The sequence below is a fragment of the Papio anubis genome, chromosome 7, assembly GCF_008728515.1.
Source record: "Papio anubis isolate 15944 chromosome 7, Panubis1.0, whole genome shotgun sequence".
Classification (NCBI taxonomy): domain Eukaryota; kingdom Metazoa; phylum Chordata; class Mammalia; order Primates; family Cercopithecidae; genus Papio; species Papio anubis.
The window spans coordinates 123103981-123128464 of record NC_044982.1 but is presented as its reverse complement, the minus strand read 5'-3'; the positions used below and the strand labels follow the sequence as shown (position 1 = coordinate 123128464).

The 24484-nt window shown below is 50.2% G+C and overlaps 2 protein-coding genes across 29 annotated transcripts in view; both read right to left on the bottom strand.

Moving 5' to 3' along the window:
* MEGF11 (multiple EGF like domains 11) overlaps nt 1-24484 on the bottom strand; it is a 422037-nt gene that overhangs the window by 250772 nt on the left and 146781 nt on the right. The window contains exon 1 of one of the 28 annotated variants that reach the window (XM_021941753.2): nt 6297-6543. The exons of the other annotated variants lie outside the window; for them this stretch is intronic. The gene's annotated coding sequence lies outside the window, so the exon portion shown is untranslated. Of the gene's footprint in view, nt 1-6296; nt 6544-24484 lie in introns of those variants that run through there. 28 annotated transcript variants of the gene reach the window in all.
* On the bottom strand, nt 13445-14069 carry LOC101007673 (ATP synthase subunit d, mitochondrial). The gene has a single exon (XM_003901086.5). It carries the CDS (start codon nt 14054-14056, stop codon nt 13514-13516), a length of 543 nt encoding a protein of 180 aa, XP_003901135.2. The 5' UTR covers nt 14057-14069; the 3' UTR covers nt 13445-13513.

Sequence of the window (24484 nt, the reverse complement as noted above, 5' to 3'; positions counted from 1 at the left end):
ATAATTGCAGGGTGTCCTTAGGCCCCCGGGCCCATCCTTGGACCCAGGGACCCCAGATCTGGACTGCTTTAAAGGGAATGCCCTCCCCGTTCCCTTATCCTTCATCATTGACATTCTTTGCCCGTCTACTTCGTTTCCCTACTCCCTCCTGCCAAGAAGAAAGGGAAAAAAGATGTCTGGTGTGGACCTGGGGGGGAATGAGCCAAGAAAACCCTGAACTCTGGGCCCACAAACCACAGAAGACTGGCCCTTGCTTCTTCTGTCTCCTATGGGGTGTCAGCTACTTCTGCCCAGAGTGATGCAGTCATCACATGCCATTCCCACTGTGGGATGCTGGGCCTAGACCACCTGGTAAGGGACCGTAAGGAATGAGTTTGCAGACTTTGATCCAGGCCCCTGAGGTGGCAGCTATGGCAGGTATGTGCCTACATGGGATGCCAACTCCTTTGCTTCACTAAACTAGGGATCCCCAACAAGGGGCTCCTCAGAGGGCAGACAACCTTTCTGGTGGGAGTGGCTGAAATGCCTCCTGAGGTTCCTTCCTGTCCGGGCACTCCAGGACTCAGAGAACTTCTGTTCCAAGGGTTGTAACCTGCTGGGTCGCTGACCTTGAAGGGTGCGGAGGAGCTGGAAATCATGAGCACCCAAACATCATCTGTAGGCTGAATGAACGCTGTGACTCAGAAAGACGAAACTATTTTTCATGTGTATGTAGATGCTATCATGATTTATTTAAAAGCTTTACTGAATTCAGAGTAGCTTTTCTTCTTAATCAGCAACACTAAAAATTGCAACTTCTAATAACCGGGGGTGGGGGTGTTATAGAAAATATTTTGACATTGGAAAGGGGTCGCAGGCTTGAAATGGTTGGGGATCTATCCCACTGGCCCTGGGTTCGCAGATGAGGAAGCACTCACCCTACTTAGGAGAACAGATAAAAGCCGGCATGTATTTTGCACACACCCCCATTTGTACCCTCAGGGAAGCTAAATGGAGTGCTGTTCTTCTGAAAGGTTAAACATTCTCCTCCCCTCCACAATAATTTCCTTGTTAAACTCTTTCTCAGCAGCTCCTTCAAAGATAAACAAATTGTCACAAATTCTGTATAACCGTGGGGGTCTAAATTAATGATTAATGAGGTGTTTCTATTTGAGATCTGGAAACCATCTGACTGAAATGCAGATTTAGCCAGATTTCAAATGAATGCATTCTGAAAATCAGAAAGAGGGGAGCGATTCTGCTGTTTCTGTTCCATGTGCAGAGTCCAGGAGTATGCAAAGCACAAGTAGCTGCTCAGAGCTCCCCACCCACTCCCCCCAGCCCACTCCCCCATCCCCAGAGACCCAATCAGCGCCTCAGAAGGCTCCACACAAACTGGAGTCTGTGCAACACCAGGGCTGCAGAGCTCAGTGATCATTTCAATTCATTCTCCTCTGGGAGATTCAACCTAGAGCGGAGAAAGAGCCTGCCCAGGACATGGCATTGACATATGTGGAGAGTCAAAAGTGGAACAAGTATCTTCTTCCAAGTGGGGTTTGGGCCAATCAGGCATCAAATAAAGAAATAAAAAATGGGACACAGAGCTCCAGAAGGCATGGAGTCTGAATGCCAGCTGTAGGGGACGCCCTGCCTTGTCTTAATTCTCTCTGTGGCCCTGACTCATTACTTGGGCCACTCCTATAATCTCCAGCATTCTCCCGAGAGAACCTCCTGACAGCGTCTTCAAACTTATTACACCGAGTATCAAAAGATGAGGCCACCTGGATAAGAGAAGATTGTTTCTCTGCTCCCTTTTGACCCATGTGTTGGGAGAGAGAGGTAACTTGGATCACTGCTGTAATCTGTGAGATTTTAAAATCCTCATGGACAGAAAGAGAGAGAAAAGAATGAAAAGAAGGAAGGAAGGAAGGAAGGAAGGGGAAAGGAAGGGGGGAAGAAAGAAAGAAAAGAAAAAAGAAGAAAAGAAAAAGAAAGAGAGAGAGAGGGAGGGAGGGAGGAAGGAAGGAAGGAAGGAAGGAAGGAAGGAAGGAAGGAAGGAAGGAAGGAAGGAAGGAAGGGAATTCTCCTTGTCTCACTTCACTCAGGCGCAGTGAAGAAAGGAACCGTCACCACATGGGGGCAACTCATCCCCATTAACTTTAATGGGACTTTCCTGGGATCTCTCTGAGGACAGATCCCAAAGACATATGCTTATGAGATGACTGAGGGAAAATCAATCCTGCTGCAGTGGTTATTAGGCCGACTCCATTTGGAGTGACAGAGGTTAACATATTGGGCACCATCTGATTTAGGGCATTAATAATTAAATAAGAAAATGTCCCTGGTTTCACTTCAGGGGAAGAGTCCGTGTAAATAGATCTGCTGGTTCTCTTCCTTCTGGTCCAGCTCTCTACATATTAGAGAGCAGAGGAAGTTGCAGAGGTGGAAAATTTTCTTTCCTTATTGGGCACCATGGCTGCTTTACCCCTGATGGACTGGGCAGGGGGGATAAAGGGAAGACAAAGTGCCCAGGAGGCGTACCTCTCACACCTGCAGACATGGTGTTGTCAGCCCACGTGGCCACCCACAGGCCACAGCCCAAACTGAGCATTCTTGGCGCACCACCTGCCCTGGCCTGGGCCGTGCAAAATGCCATCAGCTGCAGTGCACTTGAAGATGCTCAAAGCCGCAAGGGATTAAGTCCCACTGGGGGCGCTGTGAAAGCCTTTGTGGAGTGGGTGGGACTTGGACTGGATGGCATGTGCAAAGGTGGAGGTTAGAGAAAGGGCATTTCTGGGGCAGGTCCACCCAAGCAGTACGTGGAGGCAGGAATGTGCAGGAACTTTGGAGGAACCAGACAGCAGAGAGCTTGCACTGCAGTGCAGTGGTGGGCAGCATGGGCACCTCTGGAAGGCATTCTCTACATCTGGGTTCTGTGGAACACTAGCCCTAGGAGACACTGATAGAAATCTCTCAGATGAATGTCTCCAAGGGTGAATGTCTCCAAGCTTGGGAAATGCTGCTTGCTATGTCCTCATCCTAAATATTCAGTCTAAGCATTTTAGCATAGCTTAGACTCTGAGAAGACCCAAAATAAAGAGACCATTTGGCTTTTTGTTTCACCCAATATTTCCCATGGAACTCTTTCTAGTGACACAGCTCTAAGAGTGGCGTTCCTGATGATAGCGGCTTAGGAAACTCTGCTCCCCTCCCTCAACGCCAAGTCTCAAGAAAGTCCTGGTGCATGTCAAGCTGTGCCCTGAGAGTCTGCATGCACTTGTTTATTCTAACACCCAAGAGCCTCCTATGCCTGGCACCTGGTGTTAAAGGAAAATGCCATCCATCAGGTAGATTAAGGGACACTGGCATCATAGCAAAGGATCCCTCCTCCTGTCCAGGGCTTCTGCTCCAGCCTGGGTTGGCTTTGCTGGCTGAGCAGGTCTTAGAGATGGCAGTATCCTCTGGAGGCCCCTGCCTCTGCCTGGGACCCTGCCATCACTAGCACCAGCACCTATGGAGGCGTCTCTGTCTCCATGGCAGCACACATCTGGCCAGACACTACTTGCTCACATTAGCCAAGACGCATAAATTGGGGCAGAGGGCAGACAGACAGATGGCCTCTGCCCTAGGATCAGCTGTTATAACCTCAAGGTCCATCTGTGCAAAAATCATACCCCACCTGTTTCACTTTCACCACTGGCTTCATCCTCCTGACTGTGCCTAAATCTTGGATGCTGGAGCCTGGCTCATGTGCCTGCAGCCTGCTCTCTGTCCATCCCAGTCCATCTTCCCATGATCCTTTGCTTCTCAACATATTTGCACTGGCAGCAGGAGTGCCAGCAGTCAGACACTATTTTGTGGGCCCAGGGAAGTTCCCACTCCCACAACAAAGGGGATCTATTATAGTGGCTGTTTAGAATGCTGTGCTGAGGAAGTGGGGCTGAGTGGGAAAGCATGCCAGGATTGATTAGTAATGTCTGTCTTGAACTCTGGGGAGGGACAACACAGGTGCCATGCATTGTGCCTATACTGCTAAACAGGTGTTACCACTTTGGAAATTTCTCCCCTCCTATATTTACCACTTAGATATGGCCTTGGCTGTTCCCTCTGGACCCTAGGACCTAAGGATTATTTCCTTCCCCTCGTACCATGCCACTAGAACATATACTTGATGAGGGCAGGGGTTTCCATCTGTTGTGTTCACGGCTATGTCCCCAGCTCCAAGAGCATTGCCTGCACATGCAGGAGCTCAACATCTTTGTCAATTGATTACTGACTCTACAGCCAACCTCCACCCCAACCTCTCAACCATCCCAAGCCTCAGCATCAGCCACATTGCTTGTGTCTGGCCTGAGAGAGGACATCAAAGATCCATCCCAACAGCAGGTCACACCGCACAAGGCATTCCGTGTTGTGTTAACATTGCACTTGCAGAGACACCAATCTGGTGGCATCAGATACTGTACAGTAGGCGCCCAGGACATCCTGAGAGCAATTCAAAGACTCCTGCCTGGACCACCTCATCAGCACCAGTGCATGTCTGCTCCCCACACTAGCACAAGGCAGGCATTGAAGCCCAGGCAATAGTTCAAGCTGCAGTTGGGGACTGGGTGTTCCAGACGCCTCATGAAAAGGCGCTTTCAGGTCTGAGAAGCAGCAGAAGCAAACCCCAAACTGGAGCTGATAAAGCAAATGCCTCACATTTCCCCCCGGCATGTGGATGGAGAGAGAGCTTTCTATCTTCTACTTACAGAAGATACACACACACTTCTCTACTTTTTTCTGAATAAAACAAAAAGCCAAGTTTGCACACAATGGGGCAAATGCCAAGGTTATCGCCCCGTCTAGTGGCCTTCCTCTTCCTCTGCCCCAGCTCTCTCAGCTGGCTCCCAGTCCCCAGCCCTCTCCATTTACTGGCCTTGCTAGGGCCTGATTAGTGCAAGATGAAAAGAGGAGTTGGATCAGCCCTCATAATTAAGAAGCTTCGTCCTTTGCCTTGATGAAGTCTCCTGCCCTGCAGCAATCCCACCAGGGGTTGGGTTTATGTTGAATGCTTTCTAATCTTCCTGTACTTAAAAAAAAAAAAAAGTTTTAAAAATAAATCCACAGCTCTTAATCTCCAAAAGAGTGATTCCCTGACTGCAGGAGCACAGCAAAAATTCTCAGTGCCAATGTGGAGTCCCTGCCAGGTGCCTGCCCCCTGGGATAAATCAGAGGGGATTGGAGTCAACTCCTGAGACAAGTTAAATGTACCCCTCCAAGTCCCTGCTCCACCACCCTGATAAATTCTGCTTTCTGCTTGCCTGGGAAGCCTCGGGCTACAAATCCTGAAAATGGTACCATGAGGGTTGCAGCCACCATTCATCAGGGTCAAGAGCCTGTCCTGTCCCCTGCACTCTCAAGCCCAGCAGAGAGCAAGTGGCCCTGACATCAGTCAGGCCCGGAGAGAAATCACAGCCTATCCTGGAGCAGAGCGGTAGAAACCGCCAAACTAATAAAGCGCCAGCCTCCCTCCCACAACAGGCACAGCCTCTGAATTCTGGGCCCCCAAACCGCCTCCTGCTGCCCTGACTCCCAAGCAGGCAGCATCTGCAGCCCCAGCCTCCAGCCCCTCTGAAGATGAAGGGAGAAAACTTATCTATGTTCTTAGGCCATTCCATTTCTCATAAAGCAATTATCTCCATCTTTCCATTTCCTTGCAAATCAGGACACATTCAGCTGACCAACCTGGATGCTTGCCTGGCCCCTCCCCACCCACAACCTGCCCACTCCTGGCCTTCTCAACCGCCCTCTCCCACCTCCTCCCAGGGCTATGGAGTTCTCATAACTGTAGGTATCCCTCATGCCCTGCATTAAATCATGGCGACATCCACAAAACCTCTGAAGACAAGTCAGCCTCCCAGGGCCCTTCAGCTCCATGGGGATTTGTCTCCATTCCTGCCCCCTTAAAGAAAACATTCCTTAAACAACAAGGTGCAGCCACAGGGGCCCAGGGGGGAGGAGGGCGCAGAGGGAGGGAGTCCTAGAGAATCCCTGGAAGGCCAAGCCTCTCACGGGAGCTGAACTGTGAGGATGATGGGCTGGACAGCAAGCCACATGGTGTCAGAACTGGCACCGAGACAAACCTGGGAGCAGAAAGGGTCCAACACCTCATCTCCCAGAAGGGGAAATTGTTCCCTGAAAGGGAGGTGACTTGCTCAAGGACACATAAAAACTTGGTTGCAGTCTTCATGTGAAGGGAATGGTGGAGTCCACCCGACCTGGGTTCGAATCCTGCCCTTGCCTTCCTGGCTGCATAAGCCAGTGGAGTCGTTTACCTGCTCCAGGGCTGAGAGTCTCACGTCTTGCACATCAGGGAAGACCAACTTCAAGGGCTGTTAAGATAGTAAATGAGAATGCAGGTAACGCGATTGGCCTAAGGTCTGGCACATAGATGGTACCCAATGAACTATTAGTTTCCTTCCCATCCACATCCTTCACCTCAAAGACTCTTCTAACTCTGTAATTTTAGAGTTTCTAAGGAATTGGAAGAAAAAAAAGACTTGATAGAAAAATCCTAGGCCGGGCGCGGTGGCTCAAGCCTGTAATCCCAGCACTTTGGGAGGCCGAGACGGGCGGATCACGAGGTCAGGAGATCAAGACCATCCTGGCTAACACGGTGAAACCCCGTCTCTACTAAAAAATACAAAAAACTAGCCGGGCGCGGTGGCGGGCACCTGTAGTCCCAGCTACTCGGGAGGCTGAGGCAGGAGAATGGCGTGAACCCGGGGGGGCGGAGCTTGCAGTGAGCCGAGATCGCGCCACTGCACTCCAGCCTGGGGCACAGAGCAAGACTCCATCTCAAAAAAAAAAAAAAAAAGAAAGAAAAATCCTCTGCTGTAGAATCTAGGCATGGCTGTGTGTTTTGGGGGACTCCTGGATCAGTCTTAACTGTACAATTATCAAGACAGATCTCATCTTTCATCCATCCCTTCAGCAAACGTTTACTGAATGCTCACCAGCCACTGTGACACAGAGGAGACTCAGGCGGGGCCCTGCCCCAAGTCCCTGAACACTTGCTGGAGGGGAGGTGGGAATGGCTAGGAGAGGGTAGTAGATCCAGGATGTGGCTTAGCACCGAGGCCTCTCCCTGCAGGAAGCCTCTGGCCAGTGTGATGGGAAATCAGAGGCCTTTGCAGGAATTGATGCTCATGTCCCAGCAGGTCCCCTGCATGTTGAGTCTGGCCCATCTCCATTCTAGATGCCTCTGGATCCACTCTTGATCAGGGCCGCCTCTGAAGGGAGAGAGAACCTTTCACAAGCTCACCCAGCCTCCCAACTCCCTCCTGTCGGGGCTCAGAAAGCCATACTTCCCCTACCCTTGGGTCTCCACTATTGAATTCAAAGTCAGTACCGGTTCCTCTATGCCTCCTAAGTCACTACCTTGCTGTGTGACCCAGGAAAGGTTGCTTAACCTCTCTGAGTTTCACTCTGCTGGTGCACAGGGTGGGAGTCAGACTACATTATCTCTTGGACCCTTCCAACTCTGTAAGCTTACCTACGAAGTATCTCCCTTCCCTGCCCTTCCCTTCCTCATCTTCTCCTCCCTCTTCACCCCTGCACTTCAGGTTTGCGCCATCTCCCAGCTGCAGGGAGATAATGCAGAGGAGGCAGCAGAATTGGATTCTAGTCTTTGATCCTGGAAGACTCATTTAACTGCCCTGAGCCTCCTTTTCCTCTTTTACAAATAGGAAGGATGAGAGAACAACAGTTCCTTGTGAGGATTAAACAGATAATGCAGGTGGTGCCCTGCAAACTGCAGCCCAGTGGTGAAACGCGGAGATTAGTATCGTTGTGATGGTCGGGATCCTTAGTTGCTGCCCACGTCTCTGTTTAATCTTCAGCACCCTTTGAAGATGGGCCTCTTTTGTGTGCTGCATTCCAAGAGCCAAGAGCCCACACTAGGACAGGATCTCTCCCACCATACCTCAGGAGCCACCTCTCCCCAGTCAATAGACCCCCTGAGTCTGGGGATAAACAGAAAAGCCTGGCTGTCAGCCCACAGACATGGGCATCAGACAAGGGTAGCCTCTCCAGGTTTCCTTAGAGAACCTTCCCAACCGACCTCGACCAGGAGATTCTGAAGCCAGAAACCAATTGTCTCAAAGTTTGAAGTGCCTTACACGTGTTCTAAAAAGAAGGTTGTCAATATAGGTAAACATGTTTTGACATATATCTGTAACCCAGCATTCCATTTCTGCAATTTCATGTTTAAAACCTGGCCAGGGCCAAAGACAGGTTCAAGAATGTTTGTTGCATTCTCTTGATAAAGAGATATTTGAGCCGGGCACAGTGGCTCAGGCCTGTAATCCCAGCACTTTGGGAGGCCAAGGCAGGCAGATCACTTGAGATCAGGAGTTTGAGACCAGCCTGGGCAACATAGTGAGATTCCTGTCCCCACAAACAATACCAAAAAAAAAAAAAAAGCCAGGCATGGTGGTCTGTGCATGTAGTCCTAGCTACTAGGGAGGCTGAGGTGGGAGGATCACTTGAGGCCAGGAGGTTGAGGCTGCAGTGAGATGTGAGCATCCTACTGCATTCCAGCCTGGGTGACAGCCAGACTCTGTCTCCAAAAAAAAAAAGAGAGAGAGAGAGAGAAAGATGCTTGCTGCTGCACTGAAGCAACCTAAATGCCCATGAATGGGGCCTTTGATAATAAATTCCACCCTGTCTATATAACAAACTATTATGCAATCATTGAAAATACTGATGTGGAAAAGTATGGAAGCCCATACACCAGGGCATTAATAATATTGGTCATCTTCTGGGAAAGGGATGGAAGACTTGTGCTTTCTAAGTCAAACATTTTTTGTTACATTAGTGTTTCCTACAATGAGCATTATCATCACTATAGTCAGAAGAGCAAAGATATTTTAAGACTAATATGTGTAAGTTCACCGACATGGGAAGATGACCCTAAAGTCTTATTATGTGAAAAACGCAGGTTACCAAGCAGCATGAACATTATGATCACATGTATATAAACTGCGTGTGCATGGGCATACGGTGTGTGTGCGGACAGCGAGGGGGCAAGGACAGAAAGATGCTCAGAGGGTGTTAAGAATGTTAACAAATATGTCTGGATAACGACATTTTAGGTGACTTTCTTTCTTTCTTTCTTTTTTTTTTTTTTTTTTTTTTGAGACTGCGTCTCTGTTACCCAGGCTGGAGTGTGGTGGCACCGTCACAGCTCACTGCAGTTGTGACCTCCCTGGGCTTACGAGATCCTCCCACCTCAGCCTTCCGAGTAGCTGGGACCACAAGCTCACACTACCACAACTGACTTTTTTTTTTTTTTTTTTTTTTTTGTAGAGACAAGGTCTCACTGTTGCCCAGACTGGTCTGGAGCTCCTAGACTCAAGTGATCCTCCAGCCTCAGCCTCCCAAAGTGCTGGGATTACAGGCATGAACCACCAGGCCTAACCAACTTACTTTCTTCTCTATACATTTTCAGTATTTTCAAACACCAGCCAGGCATGGTGATGCATCCCTGCAGTCCCAGCTACTCAGGAGGCTGAGGCAAGAGGATCTCCTAATCCTCAGAGTTTGAGGCTACAGTGAGCTATGATTGTGCCACTGGGTGAGATCCAACCTACGTGAGACAGCAGGATCCTGTCTTAAAAATACATTTGTTTTAACCACCATAAAGCCACCTTCATTTTGAAAACAGAAAAGGGAGGGCCCTATGGGCAACTCCTCCACAGCTTACCCTCCTCCAGGCCCAGATTCCCCCCCCTGTGCTTCTTGGGGCACATTTTCCCAAAGAGCAGGGGTGCACAGAGGGCTTGAGTCCTAAGCCTGCTACCCCTAGGGACACAGGCCACTTGGGGGAGCCTCCCAGACAGCCTTGAAGCCATCTGGCTGCGGCGAGATTGCCATCATGATGGTGTGGCATGTGTCCACGCTGTGATGGTGTACTCATGCTATGATGAAAAACATTATACCGTTTCAAAGACCCAAAATGATCTCATGACACAGAAAAGTAGATGGATAATGTAAGATTTTGTCAGCTGTATTCAGAATAATAAATGAGTCAGGTATTCAAATTTTTAAAGCAATTTATTGAGGCCCTTTGTCCATGACACTGATAACTTCTGGCTTGCAGCCCAGTCGGGTCACGGCCGGCACTTCACCTCTCTCCTCTGCACTCACACTGGCTCTGCTCCTCCCTGGAACAGCAAGAACAGGGAGCCTTGGAATCTCAGGGGGTTTCCGGGTCCTAATCCCAGCTCTGCCTCTTACCAACTGTATGGCCTGAGGATGGTCATTTAACCTCCAGGGCTCCCAGCTTCCTCATCTGCAAAATGGGGTTAGTAATAAACCTGACTCCCAAGGTCGAGATGCCAAAGAGACATAGGTTATGAGAAGGGTCTGTGAACAGCACAGCCCCAGGGAAAATATCAGCACGGCTGGGTTTGGCATTGTCCTCTCTGATGGGGTGTATGGGGTGCAGTACAGACACTCCTGGGGGTGCACAGGGAGAATGAGTGTATTAGGGTCCTGGGCCTGATAAGGACTGCCTCCCAGGGGTGGGCAAGTCTGCCAGAAGGGAAGAAAGGAACTGAAGGTGAATTTCAATAAGTTTGCAATTTGGCCCAGCCCAGGCCCTGCTGACCTGCAGTCTAAGCTAGTGATGATTCCAAGTCTGGACCAGAGGCCAATTTGGCTGCATTTCTGGCCTAGACTGTGTCTGACAACCATCTCACAGCCACATGCATTTGCAATCAAATAATTCTTCTGAACTCTAATTTCCTGGAGGAGCAAGAAGCTCACCCACCTTCTGGAACTTCAGCACCCTATATGCCCTCCCAAAGGAAAGACCCACTAAAAGACAGTACTGTGGCCGATCACAATCTGCCCCTCATCTCCCCAGGTTTAATTTAGAAAATAACACGTAAGTCCCAGAGTCATTGTGTGCCTGGCCTGATTATTCGTTGTTTATTTCAGTATTTTCCAGGAAATTGTTCATTAAGGATAAAAGCACCTGCTTACTGTAAGAGAGCATTACACAAAGACCCTGTCGTGGGAGCCCGGGAAGAGCATTAATTAATGAAGTGAAACCGAACAAACATGCTATAAATTAAAGGTCTGAAAAGAAATGCCTGGCATTTAGTGGATTATGAAAGAAGGATGAAATGAAACATCATATTTTTAGACCACAGTGGGGTAAAAAAAAAAAAAATGGGAGGGAGAAAATTACAAAAGGTGGCCGAGGTAACGATCTATTTCTGGAGCAACTAAAGCCTGTGCTTCCATTAAGAGAATTATCAATCAATTCTGTTTTGTCTGGGGGCATATACGCACTGTGTGTGCTAAATTAAAAAGCTTAACATGTCAGCATAGTTTCTTCTGAGGGTTCCGTGGAAGAATGCCGACTGAAGCATTTAGGCTTCAGAGAGGCAAGGCAGGTTATGAGGAGGAAGTCGGGGGACTTGAGCCATGTCACTAAGTCAGGCCCAGCAGGGCACAGGCCACCCTGAGCACCAGTGTCGAGAGAAAATGTAGCCAAACTCCAATTAACTGGAACCTTCAGTTAATTGGAAGGTGGCCAAAACAGCCGGCCGCACTCCCTGGTGCCAGTCAGGCTCAGTCCTCACTGGTGCATTTCAACCAAAGCCAGTGAGGGTTTTTCCCCCTCTTCTGTAGAGCAGCTTTTAGGGCTAGCTTCTGATAACTTATTCAGCTTCATTTCCCTCCCTTCATATCCGCTCCTGAACAAGGACAGGCCTTTAGGAACAATGATCCTGAAGTCATGCAAAATCCCGATAAATCCAGAGAGATTTGACCCTATTCATCACACTCCACTTCCCTAGGCAGGAAAGGAAAAGGACGCAATCGCAAAAGTGTTTTGGTAACAGGTGCTGGAACTACAGAAACATCTTTTCTGCATACCTTCCAACTCAGTAGGAAATTCAGAAATGTGAACCACCCATTCCTTATTCCTGGAGGCAAAATGGAGGCAGGGTCAGGTTTCCCGCCTGGCTCCAGCTTCTCTCCGTTGCTTTCTGTTCCCTCCCCAGGCAGGCCTGAGCCCAGGAGGTACTAACCGTCAATATACTGAATCACCCCCATGTAGAAGGCGGGACGCATGTACTAAGTCCAAACCATGCTTCCCCAATATTCTAATTCTGTGGTGTGCCCACAAATTTCTAAATTTGCCATAATACATACAGGGACTCAATAGAGTAGGAAGAACGGGAGGCAAGCCAGAAGCTTGCTAAGCCATGGGAGGGCTCTGACACAGGTATGTTTGGCTGTGCCAAGAGGGAAAGAAGAGAAAGAAAAAGGAATGGGGTGGGGAGTGAGGTCGGTGGGAGAGAGACCAGCCTGGCAGGCTTGGGAGAGCAGGCATCTGTGGGCCTGGGTGTGCACAGCTGGCAGGAAGCGGGACTGGAAGTCTGAGCTCAACCGGGTATTGGACACTAATGCCATACTCGGGGACTTGAGAGCCCTTACTAAGAATACTCTGTGAATATCCCTTGTTGGATTAGAACCTAGATGTAGACTCAGTTGAACACTGAGTGTGCTGTTCACTCATCAGCCACTGTGCACCTTACTGAGCACCAGGGCAAAGGAAAAATGGATGGTTCCCAAGAGCTTGCACTGTGCCAGGTGCCAGCCTTGGTACATGGCCAGTCTCAGTCCTTCCAGTAACTCCATCAAGGAGGCATTATGATCTCCTCTTGCAGGTGGCAAAATGCAGGCTCACGTGGATGACCTAGACACAAATTCAGGACTACCAGCTTGTCCAATGCCATGTTTCCGGGATGTCTCTGTCCTGCAGAGTCAGGGGTATGTGTGTGTGTGTGTGTGTGTGTGTGTGTGTGTGTGTGTGTATGTGTGTGTGTGACAGGGATAGGCTCATCTCTTTGGATCAGAGCTTCCTCCATGCTCACAAGATTGGAGCAGCGGAGGGAAGGACATTAATGCTACTGTAAGAAAAGAGAAAAGGACTGGCTTGGAACTCAGAAGACAAGCTTGGACTGGCTGTGTGACCTTGGGTAGGAGGCTGCCTGCTTGGTGCTTCATTGTCCTCTGTTAGCTAAGAGGAAGCCTCTGTCAGCCAGGGTTTCTCCCACCTGAACCACAGCACCCAGCAGAGGATTAATGGACAGTTTTCTCAGTTCTCCTAAAGATGGTACATAACCAGTACCATTCTAGATGCACAAGAGAAAAGTCAATCTGCCACATGCAGTGGGCACGTTAGGGAATGAGGGCAGGATTATCTCCTAAACCTGGCTGAGAAGGAACTAGGTGGCTAAGGGACTAAGGTCCTTTTGGCTCTGACCTCAGGAGATGGGCTGCAGATGAGGATGCCAGATGTCCTGAACCATGTTAGGTCACAATATCCCATGTGTATTTCCCTCCTGTCATCCCTTGGCCTAACTATCATCTTTATTTTTTTATTTTTTTTTTTTTGTGTGTGTGTGTAATTATTATTTTTAATGTCCAGAATGTGTAATACAAGGGCCACAGCTTCCTCCTGGACTCAATTTTATAAATTCTCGATTGGTTGGTGAGGCCAATAGGGATACTTTTTCTTGTCTAATTTGGTTTCTGGGAAAGCTTCGTTCAAGTCCTCAATGGTCATCTGATCAAATGGAATTAAGTTCTTTATCTTCTCCATCTGTTTCTCATATTCTACAATCCTGGCCTTTGAGAGAGACACCCACTCAGCACAAGATTTCACATCTTCTTTTTCTTCGGCATCCACCTGGGCAGTATATTTATCCTCTGGCACAGGAATCTTCAGGGCATTAAACTTTTTCTCAAAGTCATCCACCAAGCCGGCCTTGGCCACATTGGCCTTGTAGTAAGCCCAGTCGATAGCTGGTGGAGTCTCAGGTAAAGCAGCCAACCTGGAGGTGAGGGTCTCATTCCAGGACTTCAGGGAACTAGCAATGGCCTTTTGGTTCTGGGGTATGATCTCCGCAAAAGCTACCCAGTCAATGGTTTTTAGAGCAAGTTTTCGCCCAGCCATCTTGGGATCCTTCACCGACCCTGGCTGCCCACGGTCCACCGCAGCCCTAACTATCATCTTTAAATGAGCCGATTGTGCCTCAGTTGTGCTTTGAGGAATCTAGGGAGAGACTGGGGATGGGCCTTGAAAGGGAATAAGCCCTACTCCTCACTCCCCACCCTTAGGGCAAGCATTGTGTGTTAGGTGGTGGGGGGCCGGGGATCAGCAGCAATAACTGTCAAGAGATTCTGAAAAGGAAAGGTGAGCTTGGGAATCAAGAATTAAGCACACGATCCCCCTGCGCCTCCCCTACCTTAGAGGATGTGGAGTTTATTACACAACAGGCCAGTTCCCCAGCAAGGCAGAGCAGTGGTTTGTACCCCAGGTATAAGCAATGCCCCATCCTATTCTGGGCTCCGTCCAGAAAATACTCTAACAGCTTAAAAAGTGAGAGCACTCCTAGACCTCCTTAATGTTAGGCTTTGCTCATGGAGCCCCCACGATGGGAACTGGGAAGGGACAGCAAGTTGTGGAATTATGCTACCACTTCTGCATGGCTCTCAAGAAACAGCAGTAGCCGTGGCAACATCTTTGCATCAAAAAGGACATATATAGACAGAACAGGCGCCCGCCAGACTCTGGATCATTCCACAAAGTGGAGATGAGGATAAAATCACCCTGAGGGAGGAAGGCAGAGGAGACATTTATTTCAAGCCAATTTCACCCACTGTGGAGCAATCACTAAAGCCAAATGGTAGAGCTGTGCATATATGTGTCACAGTGAGTAAGTGTGGGAAGAGTGAGTGAGCCAGTACTACCGCCAGCCTGGCGCAGCTGCTACAGGGAGGCCCTGTGAGGGGACAGCATCTGCTGACAGGACTGTCTGAGTCCGAGGACGGCCTGAGCTGAGCCCCCAGCCAAGGGCCAGGAAAAACAGGCCAGGGACAGAAAAGCACAGAACTGGGTCTCTTGCCCCAGGTGTGCCAATAATCAGCTGTGTGACCCTGAATGAGTCACTGCACCTCTCTGGGCTGTTCTCTGATGAGGAGAAGCTAGAATCACTTCTCAAGCAGGTGGTCCCGCTTGAGGAGAAGACATGGGCCTGAAGGCCTGAGTTTGAGTTTTCCAGAAGCACCCACCAGCCAGGGGACTAACAGAAGAACCTTAACAGCTTCTCTAGGCCTTAGCTTCCCCATTTATAAAAGGAGGTTGACTGATAGTCCTGCAATTTGAGAGCCAAATCAGGATCCTAACTCAGGTCTCTTGCAGTTCTGGAAAGTTCTACAGTGATTCCAAGCAAGAGCAGACATGAGCAGGGAGGGGTGCCTCCTAGTGCCCTCAGCATCTGCCACAGTGCAGATATCAATAAACATTCGATAACTAATCTATGATTGGATCAATGAACCAGTGAACAAATTCCTGCATTTGCAAGAGGGGACTGAAGACGGTGGTGCTGGGAAGAGACTTGCCCAAGGTCACACTGCTGATCATAGCAGAGCTAACCCCAAATCCAGCACTTGGGCCACTCCACCATGAGCAGCACCTCCGGTGGGGGCCAGGCCAGGCCGAGGCAGCCTGTGGACAGGTGATGAGGAAATTCCCCCTGGAGCATGCTGGATTAGGTCCTGGAATCCACCAGCCCCTCAGTCTACTGCCTGTCTAGCCCATTCACAAAGCCCCTGTCTCCTGGGGTGCTTCTCCTCCTCGGGTGCAGAGAGAAGGGCTGGCTGCCCAGCAGCTGGCCAGGCTCTCTCCCTGGCACCTCCTTCAGGCTTTCTTACAAGTATTTACTCTCCTCATACAAAGATGTGCACAGAGGAGGCAGCTAACAACAGAGGCAGAGCGGGATGCCTCAGGAAAGCTTCCGGAAGTTGACTTTCTTCACTCCAGGGACCTCTGCTGGGAAGTCACAGCCTGATCCTATTCTGTTCTCTCCACCTGCTTTCCTGGGCCCTCAGAAACTGTTTTCACCAGCCCTGTCTCCCCAGGACTCAGGGGACTTCTGCAAAGACCATTCCTTACCTTCTAGTGAGCTTTTAACAAAGCACACCCTCATTCACCGTGTCCTTTGATCCCAGAAGAGCCTGTTACAGATGAGGACCCCGAGGTGGGACTGAGGAGGGTAGGGAGTTTCAGTGGCAGAGTGGGGACCAGGAGGGGACAGAGGGGGCAAGAAGCAGCCCAGCCTTTCCTCTGGGTCCTCCTCTGTCCAGGAGGAGCTACAAAGGCAGAAATCAAAGCTCCGCCATCAGAGAACTCAGGGCAGAGGCTCCAGGTGGGGATATAGGGAGGGGGATACCCTCCTAGAGGGAACATCTCGCTCCCGCTTCCAGCACACACGGACACTAAGCCACTGTGCCCACCCTGGCTGCGCATTAGAATGGCCTGAGGAACATTTTTCAACTCTCAATGCTGTGACCTCATTCCCAGTCAACTAGGTGGGAGGGGTCAACTAGGTGTGGGTGGAGCTTGGGCATCCATGTTTTCTAAAAGCTCCCCCAGGTCATTCCAATGAGCAGCCAAGGTGGAGAACCACCCACCAGGAGCTCCCTCCCTGAGAGCAAGGGCATCAACATGAAAGCCCACCAAGGGGATGACCTTGTTCTTTCTTTGTCTCTTTCTCCCTTCCCACCCCACAGCACAGGTACCCAGCATGGGTAGCCCCTTCCTGCCAATATCCTAGTTCTTCCCTGGAATCACAAGGGTCCCCAACCCATCAAAGTGTCAGTGGGTGGCAGAAATATGGGTCCTCTAAACCATCAGTGAAGTTGCCTGTTACATCCAAAAGGCCAGCGAGGCCCAGGTGAAAGGGAAAGGCAACATCACTCTAACAGGAATGCCCACTGACCCCTCCCTTCAGCAGCTATACAGCAACAGGCACAGGGCAGAGAGGCTCATAGCTCCGCTAGCCACCCCGGGGCTGGTACAAGTGCCCTGGGCACCGATCACCACCACCTGAGCCCAACCATAGACTGTCAATGAACAAATCTTTACCTGCACCTCTGCAGGCAGGTGCCCTAGCATCCATGGCAGATCCCCTTTGTAGAGACAAACCTGTTCTTCCTTCTCTCTACCCATCTATCTCCTCAGCCATTATCTACTGAGCGCCTCTGATATGCCAGGCGCTGAGGCATAACAGTGAACAAAGTAGACACTGTTTCTCCCCATAGAGCTTATCCACTGAAGCCCCATTATACAGATGAGGGGACTGAGGCTCAAAGAAGAGTGACAGCAGAGCAGGGGCCAATCCAGAATTCATGGATAGCCCTGCTGTAGAATACCTGCCCAGGTACTCTCCAGTCCCACCGTGAGCAGCAGCCAGACCCTCCTGCAAGGACAGGAGAGCAAAACTCACTTAGCAGAGGCCTGAGCCGAGAGCAGGCCCAAGCCCCAGAGCCCTGCGGTCTCCACATCTGACGGTGTCTGTTCTCCCTCCCTCTCCCTCTTCTAATGATAACTCTGTGAGCTGCAATGAAATTCACCTTAATAAGCACTCATTAGAAATATGCTAATGGGGAGGAAGCTGATATCATATGCCCTAAAAACCAAAGGGAAAAGGAGGTTAAAAAAAAAAAAAAAACTCAATATTGGGTTTTGTCTCATTTCAAAGCCACTTTCAAAGTGGCCATAAATCTTCTGTGAGATGTGACATAACAAGGAGCTGCCAGCAGCTCGGACATTAATTATTAGCTATAGCCAGGTGCTGAACTGGATGCATTTGGCTTTGGAGTTCTTACTACAGGGAGAGAGAGGGAAGGTGCCTAGACTAGGACCTGGGTGCCATCCCCAGCCTCAGACCTGCACATCTAGAAGGGGAGGGGGCTGGGCCGAAGCTTGTGGCTGTGAGAGGCTACAATATGTGCCAGAAAGGCAAAGCTCGAATAACGGAGATGGGGATGAGCACACACACTTTGCTGGGTCCCTGGCAGGACCATGTGAGGGAGGCATCTGGCTCTGGTGTGGTGGTGAGAGTCAGAGCTGGTCTGAACCACAAACCAGCTCTGCTAATTACTAATTACTAGCTGAGTGACTCCGGACAAATGACTTAATCTTGCCGGGGCTCTGTTTCCTCACCTGCAAATGGAGATAACAATTGTATCCATTGTGAAAATTAAATGAGATAATTACACAGGGTATCTGGAACATTGTAAAAACTCACCAAATGTAGCTGCTATTACCATTGGGCACACAGTAAACAGAAGCTACTGTTTACATTGCCGCTTCCTTCAGTTTCCTCAAACCTCTCTTCACAGCCACCCAGAAAAGCCCCTGGGTGTTGTGTCATATCCTTTTTTGGTTTTTAATTTGCTGGGTGATTTTGGGAAACTGACTTAACTTCTCTGATCCTTAACTGCCTGTTCTACAAAGTGAGGATGAGAATTCCTGCTCTGATCTACCTCTAGGGTGGTTGTAAAGATCAAAAAGATAACACAAGTCAAAGTGCTTTGAAATGTATACTAAATGATACATATTCGGGGAATTATCCTCATTCACCTCCAGCAGGGAGGCTGTTCTAGATGCCATGGTTTGCCTTCCCTCTCCTGGCTGCAAGGGACTCTCTTTCTCCCGAGACCTCACAGGAAGAGTCTACATTTCTTTAGACAACAGTGTCAGCAAACCACAACTCTTAATTCCTACAGATGTCTAACTGAAGTTTCCGGCAGAGACAGAGACAAACCAAAGGCCAGCATTTGGATGGGATGGCCTCATCATCTGGAACAAGTTGTGTTTCATTCCCACTAAGACACGGATTGGTGCATGCCTTCCCGCAGCTCTGTCACGTGTGACTCCCCACGCACACCAACGCCTCCCACAGAGGTCTCTATCCTGATCAGTGTGGGGATCCCGCTGAGCACAGGCTTGGATGCTGGATCCATGTCAAGTTGTCATGAAGTGTCTAAGGGCTCTCTCTCAATTCTGTCCCGATCTCACCGTGGATAGCGGCCTGCGGGCTCCCATCAGTCCACAGAGGCACACACTGAGTAGCTGGAGGCAGTGGGGGCACAGGGACAAAACGGGGTCCTTGGGCTGGGTCCTGCATTGTCTGCATTGTTGGCAAAGGTAGGCACCTTCTCAGGGGGGCGTCTTATTGCCTCACCCTCGTGCCTGCTCTTTGCCCATCTCTTCTGCCTTTGTTTTCTCTAACTGCTTCCTTCAGGTTCCCATAATGCTCCCACTTGCACACTCAGTCCCACTCCTGAAGCCATTCTCTCCAAGGCAGGCATAATGTGGACACCATTCCTCACTGGGGATTGGGGATAAATGGTAGCCCAATTGTAGCTGCTAGATCCCTGGATTGTCTCCTGAGTCTCTTCCACTGCCACTGACACCCAAAGGTGAGCCTCAGGCGTGTCACGTGCTCCAAAGCCCCAGTCTAACTGTTGTCATCCCTAAACCCCCACCTCCCACAGAAACCCAGTCCATATCAACCTGGCTCCCAACCTGGTCCCTGCTCCCAAATTCTGACTCACTACCCCTCCCGAACTAGCACCTTACATGGTGGCGCAGCCCAGGGCCCTTGCCAGCCTCCTCCTGGGGACTAAAGCCATGCCCTTCAGTCAGTCTGTCTTGAGTCATTCACTCAAGACAGAAGCACCTACTAAGTACCAGGCATCAGGCAAAGCCCTGCACATGTAACATGTCAAGTCACATTCTAACGGGAGAGAGAATAACATTAACAGGAAACCACAGACCCTGTGGTTTGGTCTCCTCCCCTTGGAGACCTAGACTCCAAGGCCATCATTGCCAAGGTTGCTGGGAGGGAACACTGGCCAGAGGAAGTGGCACACATGCTGACACCTGAAGGAGGTAGATGTGCTCACCTGGTAGGGCAACAGTGTGCCGGGAAGAGTGGGTGCCAAGGCCTGGAGGTGAGAAAGAGCGGGTGCACCGAGGTAGCAGAAGTGGCTCTTTCTAGTTGGAACAGAGTCTGAGGAAGTGGGTGGTGCCCTCTGAGCTGGAGGGGGCTCAGCCCCAGAATACAACACACCTTGTGAGCCAGGACTGTTCTGAGATAAATGGGCAGTCATTCAAAGGTTTTAAGCAAGGGACCAATCTGGCCGGAGTTGGGTTTTCAAAAGGTCCTTTTCTGATTAAAAACAATTTTTAAGTGGAAAAAAAGTGAATTCTCATTAATAGGGGAATAATGTTTCAATGATGGACATCCACACTGCAGACGATTTGGCAGCCATTAGGAAGAATGCATGGGAGCAATATTGGCTGACGTGGAGGGACTGCCAGGAGGTACTGGAGAGGGGGAAAAGGCCAAAACCATCTAGTATAGTCCTGTATTTACGAAGCCAACAGTTGCCTATAAATGTGTACATATGTGTGTCTGTATACAGCTCTTAGTTATATGATATGAAGGATACATGGCAAGATGTTGGCAGGGGCTCCCTGAGTGGGCAGGGGGTAAGGACATGATGTAGGGAAAAGAAAGGAGAGAGGCAAACTAGGAAAAAAACATTTAAAAGACCGAACTAAAAAATGAGTTTGAGACAATCCCACTCAGGTGAGATTATTTATGCAGAGACCTTCAGGTCTTATCTGCCCCGTCCTCTGGCCAGTGCCCTTTCCCAGGCTCCTTTGGCAATGGCCCCAGAATATCAAAAGCAATTAGGAGAAAGAAAAGTCAGCACTCTCCCACTGGCTGAGATGAGGAAAGAGGATCAGATGGGGTGAGATTGGGGCAGGAAGACTGGCAGGAGGTTGCCACAGTGGGCCTGGGGCCCCATGTCCCTCTGTGGTCAAACATCCTGACACTCCAGCCAACCCCACATCCACCTCAGAGGCTGAGTAGCCATCGGGTTGCACAGGCTCTTCGGTCACTGTGTCCTTGCCCACCTCTCGCCTGCCCACCCAGTCCCCCCTCTCTATCAGCCTGGGCAGTCTCTCCACATCTGTCTTGGCCCAGCTGTTGACAAGCACGGGATTGAGGGTGGAGAGGGAGTGGGTAGGTCTGGTGCGGGGTCCCTGGTTGCCTTCCCTCCCCACTGGAGTTCTGGGGTCTGACATTCCTGTTAGAGCAGAGGCTGCATAATGCAGGAACCATCTCTCCCACCACTTCACTCCCCTAGGGCCCCCCAAATGACTGATTCCTGTACATGGCTCTGCCCCTGAGTAGTAAGAGGACTTTGGTCAAGCCAACCACCTCACAATTTGGGGCTTCAGTCTCCAGAGCTGTAAGGAGATGCTGAAAAGACTAGACAAGAGGAGGCAGGGCAGACACCCAGGACGGGATGGAGTCAAGGGTTTGTGCCCAGCAGGAGCACTTCCAGCCTCCTGCTCACCCTTTGCCCAGGCTCCCACTCACTGATCCTTTCTGGCCCCCCATCTTCCTTTCCTACACAACCACAGCCACAGGCCCAGGCGCCCTGGAGATCCACTGACAGGGAGCCTCTACTGGAAGCATCATAAACTCTACAGATATGTTCCAAAAGCTACATAGAGGAAAAGTCCCCTGTGGCATGGCTGGTCATAACCCCAGACAGTCTAGATGGGCTTGGTTTCTGATTCTGCCTTCCTTGTGGCCTTGATCATCACTTGATCTCTCCAACCCTTGGTTTTCCTCTACAAAGTGGGAATGTTAACAGAACGTACTCCAAGGGGTTATTGTGAGAACTGAAATGAATCAATGCACGTAATCAGCCCAGCCTAGGGAGGAGGTATTTCTAACTATTATTGGTGGTGGTGTCCATGGATCTCTTCAGCCTATCTTTCCACTCTCATGCCCCTCTCCACCTCCCCAGCAGTTACCTTCCTGAGCTCTGAGCTGGACAGACCTCACTCTTTCCCCATCCCCATCAGCATCACGCAGAATACAACCCACTGGGGTTCAGACAAAACGTACTGAGTGAGAAGCTGACTGTCATGCAATTACAAAGGTTAATTGCAGGATTCAACAAAAAGAGGGAGGGAGCCTGGCCCACTCATATACAGCTGATCGAGAAACAAGCATCATTTAGTAATTATACCACTGAGAGAAATACACCATCCACTTAGCAGTTTTAGAGCCCAGTGGGGAGGTTCTCCTGAGACACTCCTGACGATGGCCACACCAGGGCTTCCCAGCCCCACCAGGCCTCACCGGAGCATCACTCAGCACTGGGCTCTTCAGAAGCAGCAAGTGGCCTTGGGCCTAGAAGAACGCCCATCCCACTACTCCCTGGAAGCAGTGCCTGCTGGACCCCTCGAGCTGTCCATTAACAGCATCTGGCTAATTAAAGCGAGAAGCTGCATTTCACTCCTTGACTGAGTCGGAGCTGTGGCGGGAGCCTGGGAGAAGCAGCCCCCAATCCCAGCTGGCTCCCCCTTTCATGTGGCTCTGGGGAGACAAAGCTTCTCTGATCCCTTTGAAAGCTGTGGTCCCACCAGCCCCTGAGCAGGGAGCCGGGCCACCCATGGGAGAACGGCAGTTCAAAGCCAGCCTGGCGGGCATGGTGGGGTCCAGCTGGGATCAGGAATAATTAGGGCATTCCAGACCATAAGAATCAATAACATAATTAACAAATATTGTGCTACTCCTCAGAATCTTGCTACGAATTATGCTGTCTTTGATCATACAGTGTTCCCTGACTGTTAATGACATGTAATATTAATTACCGGAGAAAGGGAACTACTCAGAATGAAGACTTCCTTGGAGAATAATTAATATTCTTTGAGGACTCGCAGAGCCTGCGAGGGGAGGCTTTTTACCCAGTTTTGATGACATTAACTGCAAGCCCACCCTCCCTGTCCACAAGCAGGCCTGTCCCTTAAGGAAAGGGTGACTTACACATAGTAGGCATGTTAGAAAGACTTATTAGCAGAAGGAAGGAAGGAACGAAGGAAGGAACAAAGGAAGGAAGGAAAGAAGAGTTTCACCTGGGAATCTGTTAGAATCTTAGCATATGAGGGCAAGAACAGTCTTTGAATCATTATCAAGTCCAACCACCTCTTTTTTCAAATGGGGAAACTGAGGTCTAAAGAGAGGAAAGATCACACCACTGCACTCCAGCCTGGGCAACAGAGCAATGCCCTGTCTTTAAAAGAAAGGGAGAGAGAGAGGAAAGAATTTTCCAAGGCCACACCCCTTGTTAGTGACTAAGGGTGAAAACTCAGGTCTCAGAAAATCATCCTGTCCCCTTGCCACCATGATCACCCTGCTGAGTTCTGTAGAAGGTGAGAAGGATTCAAGGGGCAAGGAAGGAATGTCAAGGGACAAGGGCTGGGGAGGTCCCCTTTTTGCCTCTAGATGCATTCAGAATATTTCAGGAGTGCCCGCCTTCCACTTTTGACCTACTTGAAATTCCCTGAGTAGGAGAGGAGTGTCCTGACCAGCTGAGACACCCCCCTAAAACATAGGCTGCATGCTGGAAAGCCACAAAGCCCTGACCAAAGTCCCCAGAAAGGTCTTCTGCCCCTCAGGCTCATCCCTAGGCCAGAAGAGAGGACAAAGCAAAGACAGGACCAGCACGACCTTCTTCCTCGGCACCCACAGACGATCCCTGCCTTCTCCCTGCGCCTCGTGGGGCTGAGCCACCTCAGGGAGAATTTAGACAGTGCACCCGAGGGAAGGTGGGGATGAGGGAGAGAACCCTGAGCGTGGGGTTGGGACACTGGCACCAAGTCCCACTCTGCCACCAGTCACAGACAGATCCCTCCTCATCTCTGGCCTGAGTTTCTTAATCTGTCAAGGAAGCTCACCACGCCAGACAATCCCTACATCTCCTTCCAGGCCCATATCCTTAGATTCTGAAATGATAGGAGAAATCCCAGTCTCCTGATCTTCTAAGAAGTCCTCAATTTCCCTTCCTGCTTCCTAGAGCAAAGACTTCTCCCAGGAAGAACAGGTCATTAGCTCTGGTTGACTCTTGTTTCCAGCAGACAAGAGCTCCCAGTAGCTGTGGGAGGGTTATCCCCAGCTTAGGAAGCCCCAGATTCACTTCCCCCTTCTTCCTGGGAGCCAGAAACAAGTTCCCAGCTCCATTCACAGCAAGACAGACTGAGGGCCCTGGGAGGGTAGGATAAGAAGGGGAGCAGGGCTGGCTGCCTCCCCACCCCACTGCTGCCCAGATGCTCTTCATCAGTGCCTGGCTCCCAGCCTGAAAGCAATCACAGGCATTGAGTGACACAATGGCCTGCCATGGGGCAGGGGGCAGGGTGTGCAGGCAGATGCAGCAGAGCCACCCCCTATCCCTCCCACCTGCCCAGCTCCAGGTTCCAAAGCCCCAGCCTCGACAGCTTCTCCTCCTACTTCCTGGGTTTTTGCTCCAGGAGCTCCAGCACCAACTTGCCCACCTGCTCCTCCAGCTCCCAGCCCAGCAAGGGCACTGCCAGCTTCTCCAGGAAACATGGGCCTATCACCAGGGATGGAGAGGTAGTGTCTCAGTGTCCCCACTTACGAATACGAACCCACCTTGGTCTCAAGGCTCACCTTTACCTCAATGCATCCCTAGTGCCCTCAGAGGGGAGGAAGGGCAAGAAAGAGGGTCCCTGGTTTTTTTTTTTTTTTTTTTTTTTTTTTTT

Bases quoted from the DNA above. Each gene is read 5' to 3' on its own strand.
- LOC101007673 (XM_003901086.5), bottom strand. From the start codon at position 14,056: ATGATAGTTAGGGCTGCGGTGGACCGTGGGCAGCCAGGGTCGGTGAAG.